General features: G+C 46.9%; 1 protein-coding gene across 1 annotated transcript in view; it reads left to right on the plus strand.

Moving 5' to 3' along the window:
* Nucleotides 1-633: 633 nt before the first annotated feature.
* Nucleotides 634-19,258, plus strand: part of igf2r (insulin-like growth factor 2 receptor) — a 137,261-nt gene continuing 118,636 nt past the window's right edge. Inside the window, exons 1-2 of the mRNA XM_078405195.1 lie at nt 634-860; nt 16,998-17,128. Coding sequence (XP_078261321.1) covers nt 640-860; nt 16,998-17,128 — 352 coding nt within the window. The 5' untranslated portion in view covers nt 634-639. The remainder of the gene's footprint in view (nt 861-16,997; nt 17,129-19,258) is intronic.

Below are 19,258 nucleotides of genomic sequence, written 5' to 3' on the forward strand. Positions count from 1 at the left end.
TGTCTGACAGTTCAATGGGAACAGCCGACCACTTCACAACCAAAGCGGTTCCATGCCGATGAACATCGCTGGTCATACTTCATTAGAGCAGACCATGGCCCTGCCCGGGAGCCGCGGCTCCGCTCAGCGACCCTTCAGCACCCCGACCTCCTGCTCTGCTCTGCTCAGCTACCCACCACCCATGTAATTCATCACACAACAGGGTTCCGAGGGAGGAAAAGAGGTTTCGTCACATGACGGTGGTCTGCACAAGCCTTGTGTCACATGACGGGGGACCGGGCCGTCGATCCGTCACGTGATGGTCCTACGTTGTGACGCGAGCGTTCTGCGCTCGCGTGGAGGGGGCGGGGACTTGGTGAGTTCCAGCAAAGTCACGTGACGGTGTATTAATGTAATAAACATGAACAGCAGATACTGGTTTATACCGGATAGGCACAAAATGCTGGAGTAATTCAGCGGGACAGGTATCCATGTTCTCCAGAGATGTTGCCTGACCTGCTGAGTTACTCCAGCACTTTGTTTCTATCCTTGGAGAGGTATTAAACTCCGATCAGTCATGTGATAGGGAATCTGGTGAGGTTGGGCTGAGACTCCGGTTGGGTCATGTGACGGGGGCTGAGACGCTGGTTGGGTCATGTGATGGGGGCGGAGTGTGGCCGTTGCGGAAGGGCCCGGGGCTGCGCTCTCTATTTACCACCGAGGGGAAGCCGGAGCTCCGGCTGTCGCTGCGGGAACGGACGGAGGACGATGAAGCGGCGAACGGCGGCGAGTGCGGGCCGGGCAGTGGCGGCGTTGCTATGCCTGGCCATGTGGAGCGGCGTGCGGGCCATCGACTCCTTTACCTACCCGGAGCTGTGCGGGTGAGTGCGGCGGCGGGGCCGGGCTCCCTCCCTCATCCCTACGGCGCTGCCTCCGCGGGCACGGCTGCATGGGGGCCGGTGGACAGGCACAGCACCAGTGACATGGGGGTTGGGAGGAGGTTGATGGATGGGGGGGATGGGGGGGGGGGGGGGGGGGGGGCGCTGAGGAACAGAGGGGCAGTGGGTAGAGGGAAAGAAGGAGGGGACTGAGGGAGGGGGTAGGGAGAAATAAGTAGGATGTGGTAGAGTGAAAGAAGTAGCAGAGGGATGGAGAAAACTGGGGAGGGGGTTGTAATGTGGAATATCGGGAGGGTGGTAGCGGGCTCTGGACTAGGTGGAGGGGTAGTGGGAAAAAGAGGGTGGGGGCTGTAGGATGAGGTGAGTGCTGGGGGTGTAGGGGGATGGGAGGGCACTGGGGGGCTCTAGGGAGGGTGGGAGGGAAAGAAGGGGAGGGTGTGGTGCAGAGGGGTGGAGGAGGAGGCTGGTAGGTAGAGGGATGGGGAGGGGGCTTGGGGAATATAGAGAGGGGATGTGGGGGCGAGGAAGGGTTTTGGTGCTGAAGGAGATAAGGGGATTGAGGGAGCTGGGAGTAGAAGAATCGAGGAGAGGGTGGATGGAAATGAAAGAAGCGGGATGGGCCAGGGGTAAAGGAAGGGAGGGGTGGCACTGTTCAGGTGCTTGAATCTGCTCAACAGGGACTAAAAAGCGCAAGTCCTCGCAACCTGAAGCAACCTGAAGCAAAACAAGGCAACAAGATAACAAGAGCCAGACCTATATTGGCTGAGGTACAGGATTGTAATGGCTGGAATGCTTGGCACAAAACCTGAGCCTGGCCAAAGTACATCAGGTTGTTCCGGTTGCCATGTGACATTGTTAAATAATGCACAAATGTGGTTCAGAGGGTTGCCAGATTGGAAGTTTAGTTATGAGGAAAGAACTTGCATGGGTTTGTTTTTTTGTGTAACCAGAGAGTGAGGGAAGTCTTAATTTAATTCATTTTAGAGATGCAACACAGAAACAGGCCACTGAATCCATGTCATCCTAGTCACCCGTTCACACCTGTTCTGTTATCCCTTTTTAATCCACTCAATGCACATTAGGGATAATTTAGAGGCCATTTAACCTATGAACAGTACATTTTTGTAATGTGGGAAGAAACCAGAGCGCCCGGAGGAAATCTGTGCAGTTACAAAGAGAATGTAAACTCCACTTGAGGTCAGGATTGAACCTGGGGCCTCTGCTGTTGTGAGGTAGCTCCAATTAGGAGGCCTAAACAGTGGATGCAAAGAGCCTTTCTGGCAGTGTTCTCTGCGCCCAATCTCCACTTTGCACCCTGCCAACAGTAGACCCCTCTCCCACTTCTCTTTTCTCCCCAGACCCTTCTCTCTCGCTCTCTATCTCCCACTAATTCTATATTATCACACTTAATCATCTATCCCCTACACACAAGGGGCAATTTACAGAGGCTAATTAACCTACAAAATTGCATGCCATTGGGACGTGCGAGGAAACCGGAGCACTTGGAGGAGACCTACACGGTTACAGGGAGAACATGCAAACTCCACATAGGCAGCATCCAAGGTCAGGATTGAACCTGGGTCTCTGGCGCTCTAAGTCAGCAGCACTACCCGCTGCACCACCGTGCCAATGTGGGTGTGGGACATACTGCAAGCATAGATGGGACAACAAACCCTTCAGCACATTTTCAGAAACTCTTGGGTGTGAATGTATTGTTACATAGGTTGGAGCTGAAGTGAAACAGGTTCTTTTCTATGCCCCAGCCATATAATGGGCTGAATGGCTTCGGGCTGCATTCCATTCTGTGAACCATTGATTGCTTGTGGACACTTGTGGACACCAGTTGGAGCCCGTGACGGTGAGTCTGGACCCAGCGGCAGCGCGTCCCCCAAGGCACTGCAGCTCCCGGAAGGCGGACCGCACATGGAGCCGCACGGAGCTGCTCAACATCGGACGCGGCTGCGAGAGACTGGCTGGTGAGTTTTATAAAACCCTCACCAAAATCCCGACGGAGCTAGGCAGAACAGGCCCCTGGATCACCACACCGGAGGGATGGCGACGGAGTCAGCGCAGGGAGAGGATGGACGGAGAGCGGGGATGCAGGCCAGGCTACGGAGGGCCCCACAAAGACTATCCCTACCAAGCATCTTTCTCGCCAATGTCCGGTCACTCTCCAACAAGCTGGATGAGGTAAGGCTATGGATCAACACCCAGCGATCCCTGAAAGACTGCTGCGCGCCGATCTTCACGGAGACGTGGCTCAACGCGCTGGTTCCCGACGGGGCTGTGGAGCTCACGAACCGGTCACTACAGCGGGCCGATAGAACAAAGGACTCCGGTAAGAGTAAGGGCGGTGGGCTCTGTATCTACATCAACAATGCCTGGTGCACCAACCACTCCGCAATAGAGAGCTACTGTTCCCCAGACCTGGAGTACCTACTGCTCAAATGTAGGCCGTTCTATCTGTTGCGGGAGTTTACTGTGGTCATCATCATGGCCGCATACGTTCCCCACAGGCTAATGCTAACCTAGCGCTAGCACAGCTGCACCTTGGCCATCAGCAAGCAGCAGGATGCACACCCCAACGGCGCCTTCATTGTTGCCGGGGACTTTAATCAGGTCGACCTACGAGCCGCGCTCCGCAAATTCCACCAGCATGTGCAGTGCCCTACCAGGGGCTCTAACACGCTGGATAAGGTGTATACCAACATAAAGGACGCCTACAGAGCTCTCCCCTGCCCACCCCTGGGACAATCCGATCACCTCTCACTGCTTCTACTGCCCGCATACAAACCCCTCATCTGCAAGACCAAACCTACAATAAAGACGGTCAAAATATGGCCCGAGGACGCCACCCTACAACTCATGGACTGCTTTGATCGCACCGACTGGGACCTGTTTGCACAACAGGCGACCTGCGGTTCAGAGGTAGACTTGGAGGAATACAAATCCACTGAGCTCTCCTACATCAACTGCTGTGTGGAGAATGTCACGGAGGACAAGGAAATAAAGATGTTCCCAAACCGGAAACCCTGGATGAACAAGGAGGTACAGAATCTGTTGAGGGCACGCAACAATGCCTTTAAATCTGGTGACACTTCGGCATACAGTGTTGCCAGATCAAACCTGAACAGAGGTATTAAAAGGGCCAAAGACACCCACAGGCAACGGGTGGAAGACCACTTTAACACCACGGACACCAGAAGCATATGGCCGGGTGTCAGGGACATCACTGACTACAAGAGCAGCCCTGCCTGCCCCCACAGCGATATGACACTAACCAACGAGCTAAACACCTTTTTTGCCCGCTTCGAAACTGGCAACACCACCTTCAGTGGAAGAACCCCAGCCGAGGTGGAGGGACTGGTCTTGCAACTGAGCACACAGGAAGTACAACGCGCTCTGCAAAGGGTCAACCCACGCAAGGCTGCAGGCCCGGATGGAGTTCAGGGAAGGGTACTTAAGGACTGCTGAACAGTTGGCTGAGGTATTCATCAGGATCTTTAACCTGTCACTATCTCTGGCTACGGTCCCCAAGTGCCTGAAGTCGGCTACCATAGTGCCGGTGTAAAAAAAAAAGCAAAGATCACCAACCTGAATGACTACCGTCCGGTTGCCCTAACTCCGATAGTCATGAAGTGCTTTGAAAGGCTGATCCTCTCACACATCAAATCCAGCATCCCTGACTCACTGGACCCACATCAATTTGCATACAGGGCAAATAGATCCACAGAGGACGCCATCTCTCTGGCTCTTCACACTGTCCTGACAGGGCACGTACATGAGGATGCTATTCATTGACTATAGCTCTGCCTTCAACACGGTCATCCCCACCAAGTTCATCACCAAACTCCACCAGCTAGGCCTCAGCTCGTCATCATGCGACTGGATCCTGGACTTCCTGCTGGAGCGTCCGCAGGCAGTGAGAATGGGCCCACACCTGTCCTCCACTATCACCCTGAGTACTGGCACACAACAGGGCTGTGTTCTGAGCCCCATGCTCTACTCCCTCTTCACACACGACTGTGCTCCTGCATTCGACACCAACGCCATTGTCAAGTTTGCAGACGACACAACAGTGATCGGGCTGATCACCAATGGTGATGAAACAAAATACAGAGTGGAGGTGCAGAACCTGGCGGACTGGTGCTCCGATAACAACCTGTCCCTAAATACCACCAAGACCAAGGAGCTGATCATCAACCTCCGTAGGTCACATAACGGGGAATATGCCCCGATCTTTATCAACGGGGACAGTGTGGAGAGAGTGTCCAGCTTCAAGATTCTGGGCACTCACATTTCTGGGCACTAACATGGTCCAATAACACTGCTGTGCTGGTCAAGAAGGCACAGCAATGACTGTTCTACCTAAGAACACTGAAGAAGTCTGGTCTACCCCAACAGCCTCTGACGACATTCTACTGCTGCACCATAGAGAGCATCCCTGTGTGGTACCTCAGCTGCATGGAGGCAGAGAGGAAAGCTCTTCAGCAGGTAGTCCATAGAGCTCGGAGGACCATCGGAACACAGCTACCAGCCTTGGAGGGCATCTACAACACACGATGCCTCAGAAAAGCCACCAGCATCCACAAAGACTCTTCACACCCCTGCAACAGTCTGTTCAAACTCCTTCCATCGGGCAGACGATACAAGGCCTTCTACGCCTGCACCTCCAGACTCAGGAACAGCTTCATCCCCAGGGCCATAGCTGCTATGAACCGGTCCTGCTGAACCGGATGGTCACATCGCACAGTGATCCGGCACAGATCTACTTGCACTTTATCCTGTTTTAAAACTGTTACAATTTGTTTCATTGGGTTGTTTAAATTAATACTGACTAGCTAATTAAATTATTGCATTGTATGGGAGGCGCATTCCCAATCTCGTTGTACCACTGTGCAATGACAATAAAGATATATTGTATTGTATTGTTTGCAAATTAGCTGCCTCTGATGCCAGGACCAACTTAACTGTCTACACTTAATCCATATCCCTCTATTCCCTGCATATTTCTAAATTATAGGAGCAGAATTGGGCCATTTGGCCCATTAAGTCTACTGCCATTCAATTATGGCTGATCAATCTTTCCCTCTCAACCTCATTCTCCTGCCTTCTCTGCATAACCTCTGACCCCCAGAATATTCATGTGCCTATCGTATCTGCCTCCACCACCACCCATGTTCTAGGTGTCCACCACCCTATGTGCAATTTTTAAAAAACACTTGCTCTGCACATCTCCTTAAACTTTGCCTGCCTCACCATAAAGCTATGCCCTCTAGTATATGATATTTCCTTCCTGGGAAAAAGGTTCTGACTATCTACCGTATCTATGCCTCATGTGGAGTCATACAATGTGGAAACGGGCCCTTCAGCCCAACTTGCCCACAGCAGCCAATGTGTCTCAACTAGTCCCACATGTGTGCATTTGGTCCATATCCTTCCAAACCTGTCCTATCCATGTACTAACTGTTTCTTAAATGTTGGGTAGTCCCTGCCTCAACTACCTCATCTGGCAGCTTGTTCCATACATCCACCACCCTTTGTGTGAGAAAGTTATCCCTCAGATTCCTATTAAATTGTTTCCCCTTCACCTTAAACCTATGTCCTCTGGTCCTCGATTCACCTACTCTGGGCAAGAGACTCTGCGCATCTACTCGATCTGTTCCTCTCAAGATCTTCTATGCCTTTATATGATCACCCCTCACCCTCCTGCGCTCCAAGGAAAAGAGTCCCAGTGTACTCAACCTTTCCCTGTAGCTCACATCCTCTAGTCCTGGCAACATTCTCGTAAATCTTCTCTGTACCCTTTCCAGCTTGACAACATCTTTCCTACAAACACGGTCCCCACAACACAATACTCTAAATGTGGCTTACCAATATCTTATACAACTGCAATATGACCTCCCAACTTCTAGACTCGATACTCTGGCTGATGAAGGCCAATGTGCCAAATGTCCTTAAGCTTTTTTGGACCACCCGATCTACCAGCGACCACCTTCGAGGAACTATGCACTTGCACTCCCTCTGTCCTAGATCCCTCTGCTCTACAACACTATCTAGAGCCCTGCCATTCACTGTGTAGGTCCTGTAATATTATATTTTTATTGGGTCCTACTGCAAATTCTGGCATTCCAAGGAAAACAGTCCAAGTCTGTCCAACCCATCCCTGCTGCTCATATCCCCTCATCCAGGCATCATTCTGGTAAGCCGCCTCTGCACCCTCTAAAGCCTCCACATCCTACCTGTAATGGGGTGATCAGAGCCATGCTCAATACTCCAAATACAGCCTAACCAAAGTGCTATAAAGCTGCAGCATGTCTTCCTGACTCTTGTACTCAATGCGCTGACCTATGAACGCAAGCGTACCATAGGCCTTCTTTACCGCTCTATCTTTTTGTGTTGCTACTTTTGGGGAGTTAGGGACTTGGACCCCAAGGTACCTCTACATGTTTGGTATTGGTTTAATGTTCTCGTGTATCTGAATGCATCACAATGCTGGAGCAACTTAGTGGGATAGGAAACATCTCTGGAGAAAGGTAACGGGTGACTTTTCAGGCTGGAATCCTTCTTCAGTCTGAGTTAAAACGTGACCCGTTTGTTTTCTCCAGGGATGTTTCCTGACCCGCTGAGTTACTCTTGCACTTGTCTATCTATTTGTCCCACCTCGTCATTCATCCTCCCAGCTCCCATGGGTAGAAGATACAGAAGCTTGGAAGCACTCATCACCAGACTCGGGAAAAGCTTCTTCCCCTGTTAACAGGCTTCAGAACGATAATTCCATGAGCCAGGGCACTGTCTGATTCACCTCTGCTACATTGACAACATTGGACTTTGTCTATGGAACTAATGCACAATAATGCTGAGAACTATATGAACATTGACTTCTCCAACTTTAGATAGTTCCTCTGTCCCTCTCTTCCCCTCCCATTCCCAGATCTCCCTCTATCTTCCTGTCTCCACCTATATCCTTCCTTTGTCCCGCCTCCCTGACATCAGTCTGAAGAAGGGTCTCGACCCGAAAATTCACCCATTCCTTCTCTCCTGAGATGCTGGCTGACCTGCTGGGTTACTCCAGCATCTTGTGAATAAATACCTTCGATTTGTACCAGCATCTGTGTGAATAAATACCTTTGATTTGTACCAGCATCTGCAGTTATTTTCTTATACTATATTCTGCACTCTGTATCCTCCCCTTTGCTCTACCTACTGTACTTGAGTTTGATTGTATTTGTGTATGGTATTATCTAATCTAATATAACATGCAAAACAAAGCTTTTCATTGTATTCGGGTATACATGATAATGATAAACTTAAACCTATTTGATTCTATGGCTGCAGTACATTTGATACAGTAGTTTGACGCAGTTTTTGTCTTGGTATGTTTTTGAGTTCTTTAGTTTTATAATGCCGCAGTTCATAAAAGTACTGCGTCTGTGTGCGTTTTGCAGAGAACATATTATTTTTGTGGTTTATTGTTGCATAGCGATTCAGCTGGACAAGTGGGCTGAATAATGGTTAATAAAATTATGCAGATAAGTGTGAGGTGTTGCTTTTTGGGAAGTCAAACCAGGGCAGGCCTTTCACTGTGAATGGTGGGACCCATGGAGTGATGTGAAGCAGAGTGATCTAGGTGAGCAGGCACACAGTTCCCTGAAAGTAGCGTCACAGGTTGATAGGCAGGTCAAGAAGGCTTTTGGTACATTGGCCTTCATCAGGCTATTGAGTATATAAGTTGAGATGTTATTTTACAGTTGCACACTATGTTGATGAAGTCGCATTTGGAGTGTGGTGTTCAGTTTTGGTCACTCTGCGAGAGGAAGAATGTCACTAAGCTGGGAAGAGTGCAGAGAGCACTTGTGATGATAGGAAAGAACTGCAGGTGCTGGTTTAAATTGAAGGTAGACACAAAATGCTAGAGTAACTCAACGGGACAGACCGCATCTCTGGAGATGCTTCAGTTTGAAGAAGGGGCTTGACCCAAAATGTCATCCATTTCTTCTCTCCAGAGATACTACCTGTCCCGTTGAGTTACTCCAGCATTTTGTGTCTACCTTCGCACTTATGATGTCAGGGACTGAGCTTGGGGGAGAGATTGGGCAAGATAGGACTTTATTCCTTAGAGCTGATCTTTTACAGGTGTATAAAATTATCAGGGGAATTGATAGGGTGAATGCACAGTCTTTTACCCAGGGCATGGGAATCACGACCAGAGGATGAGCCCAGAGAGGAAAGATTTTATAGGAACGTGTGGATCAACATTTTCACTTGGAGGGTGGTGGGTATATGGAAGGATCTGCCAGAGCAGGAAGTTCAGGCAAGTACAATAACAACATTTAAAAGTGATTTGGGCAGGTCATAGAGTAATACAGTGTGGAAACAGACCATTCGACCCAACTTGCCCACATCAGCCAACATGTCCCAGCTACACTCGTCCCACCTGCCTGCGTTTGGTCCATATCCCTCCAAATTTGTCCTATCCTTGTACCAGTCGAACTGTTTCTAAAATGTTGGGATAGTCCCAGCCTCAACTTCCTCCTCTGGCAGCTTGTTCCATACACCCACCATCCTTTGTGTGAAAATGTTACCCCACAGATTCCTATTAAATGTTGTCCACTTCACCTTGAACCTATAGCGTCTGGTCCTCGATTCCCCTACTCTGGGCAAGAGATTCTGTGCATCTACCCATTTTATTCCCCTCAGGATTTTATACACCTCTATATGATCACCCCTCATCCTCCTGTGCTCCAAGGAATAGAGACCCTGCCTTACTCAGCCTCTCCTTATAGCTCAGAGCCACTATTCCTGGCAACATTCTCGTAAATCTTTTCTGAACCCTTTCAAGCTTAACAACATCTTTCCTATAACATTGTGCCCAGAACTGAACACAATACTCAAAATGCCATCTCACCAATGTCTCTGGTTCAATTGCAAGATGCATGGCAAGAAAGGTTTAGTGGGAATTGGGCTAAATGCAGGTAAATGTGACCATCTTAGATGGGCATCCTCGTCAACAATCTGGGCTGAAGGGACAGTTTCCATGCTGTATGACTCTTGAGAGTCATCACTGTGCGGTCGTATCGCATGACTAATCAGCTCAGCCCGATTTAAGCAATTTAAGTCTTAAAGATTGTGGTTTCATGCACTGAGTTGTTAACTTGTGTTAACACTTCAGTATGCTGAGTACTGCATTACTGTTCTGTGGAGTCTTTGGTGTATGATCTGGTCAGTTGGTTGTTAGTGTCGCTATGGCATGTCAGAGGGATATCTCCCTTCAATGCTAAAACTAGATTATAATTATATCCACAGGGAATGTTTAAAAAAGGCAAAATTAGTTGCAGAAATAGCTTGTTGAATATGGAATTAATCTGTATTGATTGAAATTGATTGATTGAAAGATATAGCATGGTAACAGGCCTTTCAGCCCACCGAGTCCATGTCGACCATTGGTCACCCGTTTATGCTAGTTCTATGGTATCCCACTTTCTGACCCACTCCCCTCACACTAGGGGCAATTTAGAGGACAATTAACCAACGTACCTGCATGTTTTGGGAACGTAGGAGGAGACACACGTAGTCACATGGAGAATGTGCAAATTCCACATGGGCAGCACTTGAGGTCAGGATCGAACCATGGTATCCGGTGCTGTGAGGCAGCAGCTCTACCAGTTGCGCCACTGTGCCGCCCAGTGTTTTAGTGGGCAGAAGACTCAACTTAAATGGAATATATTTCAAGATGTTTCATTTTGAAAAATTTTCATCTCCAATGGCGGAATGTAGGAGTGTGTGGAATTGTTTATTCTGCTGCATCGCAGCTTCAGAATCCCGGGTTCCATCTAGATCCCTGGTATTGCCTGTGTGGAGTTTGCATGTTCTCTCTGTGGCTATCTGGGTTTCCTCTGGGTGTCGCTATTTGTCTACATCCCACTGATGTGTGGGTTAATTAACCACTAACTCAACTTTTGGCTTTATAAAGGGGAATGGGCGTGTGTGCAGGAGCGAATGTATTGCAGAGGTACCAGTAAGTAAGAAGAGGGCAGAACAGAACTAATGGCCTTTCTCCCGAGGAGCTTGCATGGAGTTGATAGTCTGATTGGTCTTCTGTGTGGATATAAGAATTGAGGGAGCAATTTCTTTACACAGAGGAGGGTGCGTGCCTGGAACGCACTGCTGGTGGTGGTGGAGAAGGCAGATATGATAATGCCATTTCACAGACTTGGATAAGCACATGGAATTGCAGGGAATGGAACATATGGATTATATGCAGGCTGATAAACGTAGACTTGGCATTATGTTCAGCACAGACAATGGGCTGAAGGGCCTGTTCTTGTGCTGGACTGTCTGTGTACATATTGTTTCACATTATTGAGCGTTGGGACTAGAGGACACATATGTCTTATAGCATTAGCTCGGATATTCTTGAGCAAAACACAAACTGCTGGAGGGATTCAGTGGGCCAGGCAGCATCTGTAGAGGGAATGGGTAGGTGTTGATTCAGGTCAAGGCCCTCCTTCAGACTCGATTTGTGGCCTATCCATTCCCACCACAGATGCTGCCTGACCAGCTGGGTTCCTCTAGCACTTTGTTTTGCTCAAGTTTCCAGTGTATTTTTTCCTGGTGTAATGTCTGTAGACGTGAGAGTGCCACAGGATGTCTTCAGGTGTCATAGTCCAACAGCACAGGAACGGGCCCTTCGGCCTATCACACCCATGCTGGCGTTTTTCCGCACCTACACTAAACCCATTCACAGGCATTAGGACTATGTCCTTCTATGCCTTCCCTATTTAAGTGTCTGCATAAATGACTCTTGATTGTAGGTGATTCCACCACCATATCGAACGGTGTGTTCAATTTATCAACCACTCTGTGGTGTGATATGCCTTTCTAGTCTAGCTAGCTCCATTTCAGTCTTAATAATAACGGTGCTGTGTTGGTTTGGCATAATTGCAACAGGTGCAGAACATGCCTTCCCTTAGCTAGCAATGATCTATTCTACATTTTCCTTGAACTTTGTCCCCTTTGATATCTGGTTTTTGCACCTTGCATTCTTTATCTCTGTCTCCCTCTCCCCTGACTCTCAGTCTGAAGAAGGGTCTCAACCCAAAACATCACCTATTCCTTCTATCCAGAGATGCTGCCTGTCCCAGTGAGTTACTCCAGCATTTTGTGTCCATCTTCATTGTAAACCAGCATCTGCAGTTCCTTCCTACACTTATGTCCTATCAAAGCTTAATGTAACTTGCTTGGCTACTTCAAGAGATGTTATCAGTTGGAAAAACAATTGCTGCAGACACTAGGAACTGCAGTTGCTGGAATCCTGCGACGAACACAAAACGTTCAGAATATAGGCAGCATCTCTGGAGAACATGGATAGGCGATTTTTTTTGGGTGTATGAAGTTGGGCATTCTGACCTGAAACGCTGTCTATCCATGTCCTCCAGAGATGCTGCCTGTCCTGCTGAGGTACTCCCAACACATTGTGTTTGATTACTTAGACTTAATGGGTACAAATTAATTCAGATACAAGTAGGATAGTAACTGCTTGGATTATTTGAGATGCATCCTGTGAAATTCTAGATACTTCTGTCTTGTAAACTTTGAGACATGGTTCACCTGTGTTGTCTGTCCTTGGGGCCTATGTTCCTGTGGGCTGCAAAGGCAGCCTGTGGGCTGGAGCAGGCAGTCTCTCAGGTGGGACAGGTGCAGCTCAGTGGCGCAGCTAGTAGAGCCACTGTCTCACACCACCAGAGACCCGGTTTCAATCCCGACCTCGGGTGCTGTCCGTGTGGAGTTTGCATGTTCTCCCTGTGACTGCATGGGTTTCCTCTGGGTGCTGTGGTTTCCTCCCAAATCCCAAAGCAGTGTGACTTCTAAGGTTAATTGGCTTCTGTAAATTGCCCCTTGTGAGCAGGGAGTGGATAAGAAAGTAGGATAACAGACCTAGTATGAACGGGTGATCGTCGAAAAATGGATGCAAATCCATAGGGAAGAGAGGGGGGAAGGAAGGGGGAGTTGAAAGAGGTGGTTATTCGTAGGTTAGTAATCTAAAATTGGAGAATTCAATGCTAAGCTATGAATATGAGGTGTTTTTCCCCAGTTTGTGTGTGGCCTTGCTCTTGCAATGGAGGAAGTCCAGGACAGAAAGGTCAGTATGGGCAATATAGTTGTATTGGCACTTACTGAGGGTTTACAAGTAGCACCAGGGCATTATGACTTTGCAAATATATCTTTTGGAAAGATTCCAGTGTTGTTTTGCAGCTTCAAAGTGCTACAAATGTTACCTCCATATTTGAAGTGCATGGTTGTAGTTGGGGGTCCTTTGAACATCATCAGGTTAGTGCCCTGAACTGGAAGAAGTCCTGTGAATCTGTAAATTGGTTTACAAACCTCCGGGAAGTCTGGTAAACCGGCAACTGAAGCTGCTTGTAGTTGTGGTAGTAGTCTGTGTGTCACTCGTGACTCAAGCTGCATGGTCAGGCAATGCTCTCTACCGCTTAATTTAAATTGACCTTGAGTGGAATTTCCTGTGGTGGTGAGGGAAGGTGACATTCAAAATTAGTCCCTTGCCCGAATCTGTTTTGCTGATATCAGTTTACCTCCTGAAATCCTTTCACTTGCAGCAAGTGGGTAGAAGAAAGCACTGTAACCTATTTTGGGTCCAAGTGCCAATTTGCAATACAGATTCCTGGTGTAAACATTATATCCATTGTTCATCTGCAGCAGATGTCAACAAACTTTTGTGGTTTTGGTTCTTGCTGCAACAGCTGTTTTTTCTTAAATGTCTGCTGCTCAAGCTATCAGAGGGAAAGAAGCTGTTCCTGAGTCTGCTGGTGTGTGCTTTCAAACTTCCATTTCTTATCTTGAAATCTGATCAATTGTGTGGGGAGCCCAGTTGCAAATGTCATAACCTTACAAATTGAAGCAGGAACTTTGGCAATAAAGGTGGGAAATAAATCTGTATGCAGATGGTGGATGTAGGTCAGAAATGTTCCACAAATGATAATTGGTGCTAGGTTCTTCCTGAAATTATTGTTCACCTCTGATCTGACATGGATAAGTCACAGATCAGCCATCCAGTTAGACGGCAAACTGGACCGAGGGGTTGCCTAGTCTCCTGTTCTTATGTCCTTGGCTGGTCCTATCTTGAGCTGTATCCAGGTTTCACCCTATGTGTAAACTCCAGGTGTTGTCTTGGTGGAAAGTCAGTTAGTCTGTTTCATTAAAGGTGACCTTTTGTGCCCAAGTAGTTTTGTTGAAAGTTACAGCATGGAAATGCCCTTCAGCCCACTGAGTCAACACCAACTGTCAATCATCTGTTGACACTAGTTCCATGTTAGCGCATGTTTCTCATCCAATCCCTGCACACCAGGGACAATTTTAGAGGCCAATTGACCTACAAAGCTCTGTGATTTTGGAATGCGAGGAAAAGAGAGCACCCAGAGGAAACCCATGCTGTCATAGGGAGAATGTGCAAACATCACACAGACAACACCTGAGATCAGGATCGAAGATGGGTGTCTGATGCTGTGGCGCTGTAGTTCTACCAGATCATGTTGGTGCCCAGTTCCTCAACAGATACTGCTTGGCATATTTAAGACTAAATCCAAAATAATATCCTGATGAAAGTTACAGCTGGCAGACTACACTCTTCATTTGAATGCCACTTGCTGTGTTACTGAAAGTTTATTTTTACTGTGGAATAATGTCTGTGAATATCTGTTTGAGATGGATATCTGTCAAGTTAATTACTGCAAACAAAAACCTAAAGCCCTGAGGAGATTGATAAACTAGAGTTGCATTTACCCAGCAATGTTGAACTTCATTTTGTTTTAAGCTGTGCATAGGTAGAGTCCTGTTGTCAGATAGTCGGTCAAGGAAGGGGCAGGCCGCACTTCCTGATACCATTTGTTCTGCAGAAGCTATGCACTTGTTTCTCATACGTTACAGACAAAATTTTAAAATATTGCTTTTAACAAAATGTGAAATTTAGCTTTAATGATACCGCATGGAAATAGCCCAGAATCCATGCAGCCATCGATCACCCGTTCACACTAGTTTTATGTTCTCGCACATTCTCATCCCACACATGAGAGTCAAATTGCAGAGGCCAATTAGCTTACAAACCAGCATTCATTTGGGATGTGGGAGGAAACCCATGTGGTCACAGGGCAAACATGCAAACTCCACACACAGATCGAGGTCAGGATTGAAGCTGGGTCCCTGGTGCTCTGAGGCAGCAGCTCTACCTGCTGTGCCACTGTACTGCTCCTTTTGAAAGTTATGTTCATTAATTTCAACCACTATGGTGGTTAAGAGTGTGTAAGGGGGATTTTTTAGGCAGGAACCATGTCATGAATACAACAGTAAACACTAAACCAGCAGGCTGTGAGACAGAATGAGTTGGCATTTTGTAAGTTTTCCTTTGTAAATTGATATAACCCAGTAGTGCAGTCGTGACTCGTGCAGGTGAGCATGTTCTGGCTGAAAGTTTGACCTTTCTGCACTGTCAAGTCAAGAAGTCCCCTTGAACTGGACGTTGACAGCCCAGTCCCCGTCCAGCCCTGTGTTGGAGGGGGAGTGAAGGTTTGCTGGAACGTCACTCGAAACGTCACCTATCCTTTGGTTTAAAGTCCAGGCTCAAAACCTATTTCTACTCCCTAGCGTTTGAGGCTCATTGAGGAGGCGCTGTGAACTGTTTGCGTGTATGTTTCATTTTTTTCCTTAGTACCTAATCAGATGTACAGCACTTTGGTCAACGTGGGTTGTTTTTAAATGTGCTATACAAATAAACTTGACTTGACTTGACTTAAACCAGCACCTGCAGTCCCTTCCTGCAACGTCACCTATTCATGTTCTCCAGAGATGCTGCCAGACCCATTGAGTTACTTCAGCACTTTGAGCCTTTCTAGATTGTTTATGAAGGATCAAAAAATTGTGACATTAACTCTTCCTCTCCCTGTGGATGCTGCCTGACCTATTTCCAACAATCTTTTTTACAGATTTCTTGTAACTGTAGTTCACTATCTCATAGTTCTAACATTGTTTTCTTTTCGCCATGTCCTCCATCTCCTGTTTGCATCTCTACACCGATCAGTGGGGATTGACCAGTCACCCACTCAGGCAGCAGAACACCTTGTATTCGGCCTCCAACCCATCATCAACATTCACATTTGACCCTTAAGGCTGAAGAAGGTTCCCGACCAGAAACGTCGCCTGTCTTTCCCCTCCACAGATGCTGCCTGACCTGCTTTCCTCCAGCACTTTGTTTTGCCATTATTTTCTCTGCATTTTCTCCTGTGGCTTAAAATATTCTGATGGGAAATCATTGACCTGAGCTCACTTTTTCACTCCATGATGCTGCTTTCCACTGTAAATGATGGAAGGCAAACACTTAGAAGCACCAAAGTGCATCACAGTTATTACTTTTTGATGTGCAGCTGGTTGTGTGTGAACAAATGCAGCAGCCAGTTTGTACACTGCAATGTCTCGTAAACCACGAATAAAATGTTTTTGGTGATAATTGTTCAGCGATAAATGTTACTGTAGGAATCAGAGCAAAATGAGAAACAAGAAACTGCAGATGCTGGATAAAATAGAAAAAAAAGATGCAAAGTGCTGGAGAACCTCGGCAGGTCAGGCAGCAACCCTGGAAGGGTGATGTTTCAGACCCTTTAAACTCTTATTGCGCTGAGGTCTGTGTGTTCAGAGGGGGCGAGATTGGAGTGGGTAAGGGAAATGGAGAAGTCAAGAAGGTTGATGTCGCACCATCAGTTGGAAATAAAAAGGTCCAGAGAGGATAAAAGGCTGGCAAGGGCGGTCCAAGAGGAGGGGGAATGTTGGAGATGGGTGAAGTCTGAAGAAGGGTCCCGACCCAAAACGTCACCTACCATGTTCTCTGGGGATGCTGCCTGACCCGCTGAGTTACTCCAGCACTTTGTGTGTTTTCTTTGTAGTTGAAATTTTGCCAATGTTCATACAAACCTGTTTTGTTGCAGATATATGCTTTAAAATTTGTTTAATTCAATCTGTGTTTCCAATGTGTTTTTTGGTTCAGGGGCACCTGAGCCACAAGGGCTAAATGGTCTACTTGTTTTGTTTGCAATGCTACTCTTTTTGTTTCAGGCATACCTGGGAAGCAGTCGACAAGGAGAAAAGGAACACTTATAAAATAAATCTCTGTACGCCATTGCAGTGTGGGCGGTCAAGTGCCATCTGTGTTTATGATCTCTTGCTAAAAAGCAACTATTCAGTGGGTGAGTGTGCCAGATGTAATTTCAAAATCTAGGTGTCGAATCCCAAATAGGGCAGCACAGTGGTGCAGAGGTAGAACTGCAGTTTGATCCTGACTATGGGTGCTGCCTGTACGGAGTTTGTATGTTCTCCCTGTGACTGCGTGGGTTTCCTCCGGGTGCTCTGGTTTTCTCCTGCATTTCAAAGCCGTATAGGTTTGTAGGTTAATTGGCTTTGGTTAAAAAAAATTGTAAACTGTCCCGAGTGGGTAGGATGTTGTTGGTGTGCGGGGTGATCACTGGTCGCATGGACTCGGTGGGCCGAAATGTCTGTTTCCCCACTGTATCTCTAAAATCTAAAGTGTTAGATGCCACGTTTCCGATGTTACTGATCATAGAATTGCAACACTGATGTTTCTGCTTCGTGGGTTTGTACACTTTGTAGAAACTATAATGGATTGGAGAAAACTACTCTAACCATGGAACGTTGAATCCATTCCTCTCCCAGATGAGTGACACTACTTGGTCTAGAGTACAGGCACCTTGCATTTTCCCAGTTGAGGTAGGGGGCTGTGCGCTTGAAAAGTTGCACGTATCGTAGATCAAAAAGCATGTAAATTAAAACATGCCAGGCACCGCACACGAAGACAGTACCAGACATAAATTTGAGTGCGTCATTCCGAAAATAGCTCTTAAATTAAACTTTGGTAGTAATTAGACAAGCATGTTATTTGAAAAACACGTATGTCAAGCGTGTGTAAAACAAGAGGTGCCTATTCTAATGGTAGCTCCAGAGTTGTACCCAATGACATGGGTCCCAATGACTAGATTGCTCATAACTCATTGCTATATTGTACATGAAAAATATCAAATGTTTGCTCTTTATTTAGCTTCCATGGAAGGGGAATGTTGGCAGTTGAAATCTCTTGTAGGAAGGAAAGAAAAATAGAATAGTTCATTGTTCCAGCAATGAATGTTACATAGCAATAAGTCCTAGTACATAGCAAAGTAATCTGTAAGTTGTATGGATGGTACTGGAATTGGCACTTGTTTTTTGTCAATCTGCCATGTTGACAAATGCAGAAACCAAAGAGAAGGGACTATAACTTAACTGGGGTCTGGCCTACCGTGCCCTCGGTCAGCTGCGAGAGGCACCCCTGGGGCACAAAGGTGGGCAGGCGAGGAGAGGGACGTCGCGTCCAAGGAAGCCAATGGCTGGACTCCCGCAGCAGCCTGGAACTTGCTTGGATTGTGCATTGCTCATGAGAACTAGAGCGCAGACTGGTCTTTGAAAATTGTGCCAAAACATGGCACCTCTTGCATGCGGCTCAGTAGACTATTTCTGTGCATTGCTAATCGAGGATGTGCTAGGGTATGGATATACTGTGCTGGACTGTATGTATGTAAAGAATTTCAATGTGTTTGCACACATGACAAAAGCATAATTGAACCATTAAATTAACCTTCATAACCTGAGCATGACATGGTGTTGATATGGTGTGAAAAGCAATAACTGGTGGAGATATGAACGTGATTAAAAAGTGGTGCAATTTCTAAGTAAAAAGTTAACAAAGTTCCTTCATGTAGATATTTAAAAATCTTGAGTATATTTCGAATGAATAATTCACAGACAAGTCACGGCAGGCTAGCCCAGAAGACTAAAATGCATGGGAGTGACTTGGTCATTTGGGTTCAGAACTGGCTTACCTGTAGAAGAGGATTGTGGTGGAAGGGTGTTATTTGTCTGGAGCTTGGTGACCAGTGTAGATTTGCAGTGATCAGTGATGGGACGAAGGACTTGGATGTAAATGGAAATGGGTTTGGTTAGTAAGTTTGCAGTCAACAGCAAAATTGGTGGTTGCAGAGAGTGAGGAAGGTTATCAAAGGATACAGCAGGATATAGATCATTTACAAATATAGGTAGGGAAATGTCAGGTGGAGTTTAATCTGGGCAAATATGAGATATTGAATTTTGGGAGGTTGAATGTTGCGTAATTTAAGTCTTGCACATTAGGGTGGTTCCACCTCCGTGTGAAGTTGAGACTTTAACTCCACTACAAACAATACCATCATAGATGATTCAGCCACAAATAGAATGATGAAGACAATCTCCTTTGCTTTTATTCCTTGTGTTAGTTCACTTGCTCCCCCAAC

Source organism: Rhinoraja longicauda, chromosome 9, assembly GCF_053455715.1.
Source record: "Rhinoraja longicauda isolate Sanriku21f chromosome 9, sRhiLon1.1, whole genome shotgun sequence".
Taxonomy (NCBI): domain Eukaryota; kingdom Metazoa; phylum Chordata; class Chondrichthyes; order Rajiformes; family Arhynchobatidae; genus Rhinoraja; species Rhinoraja longicauda.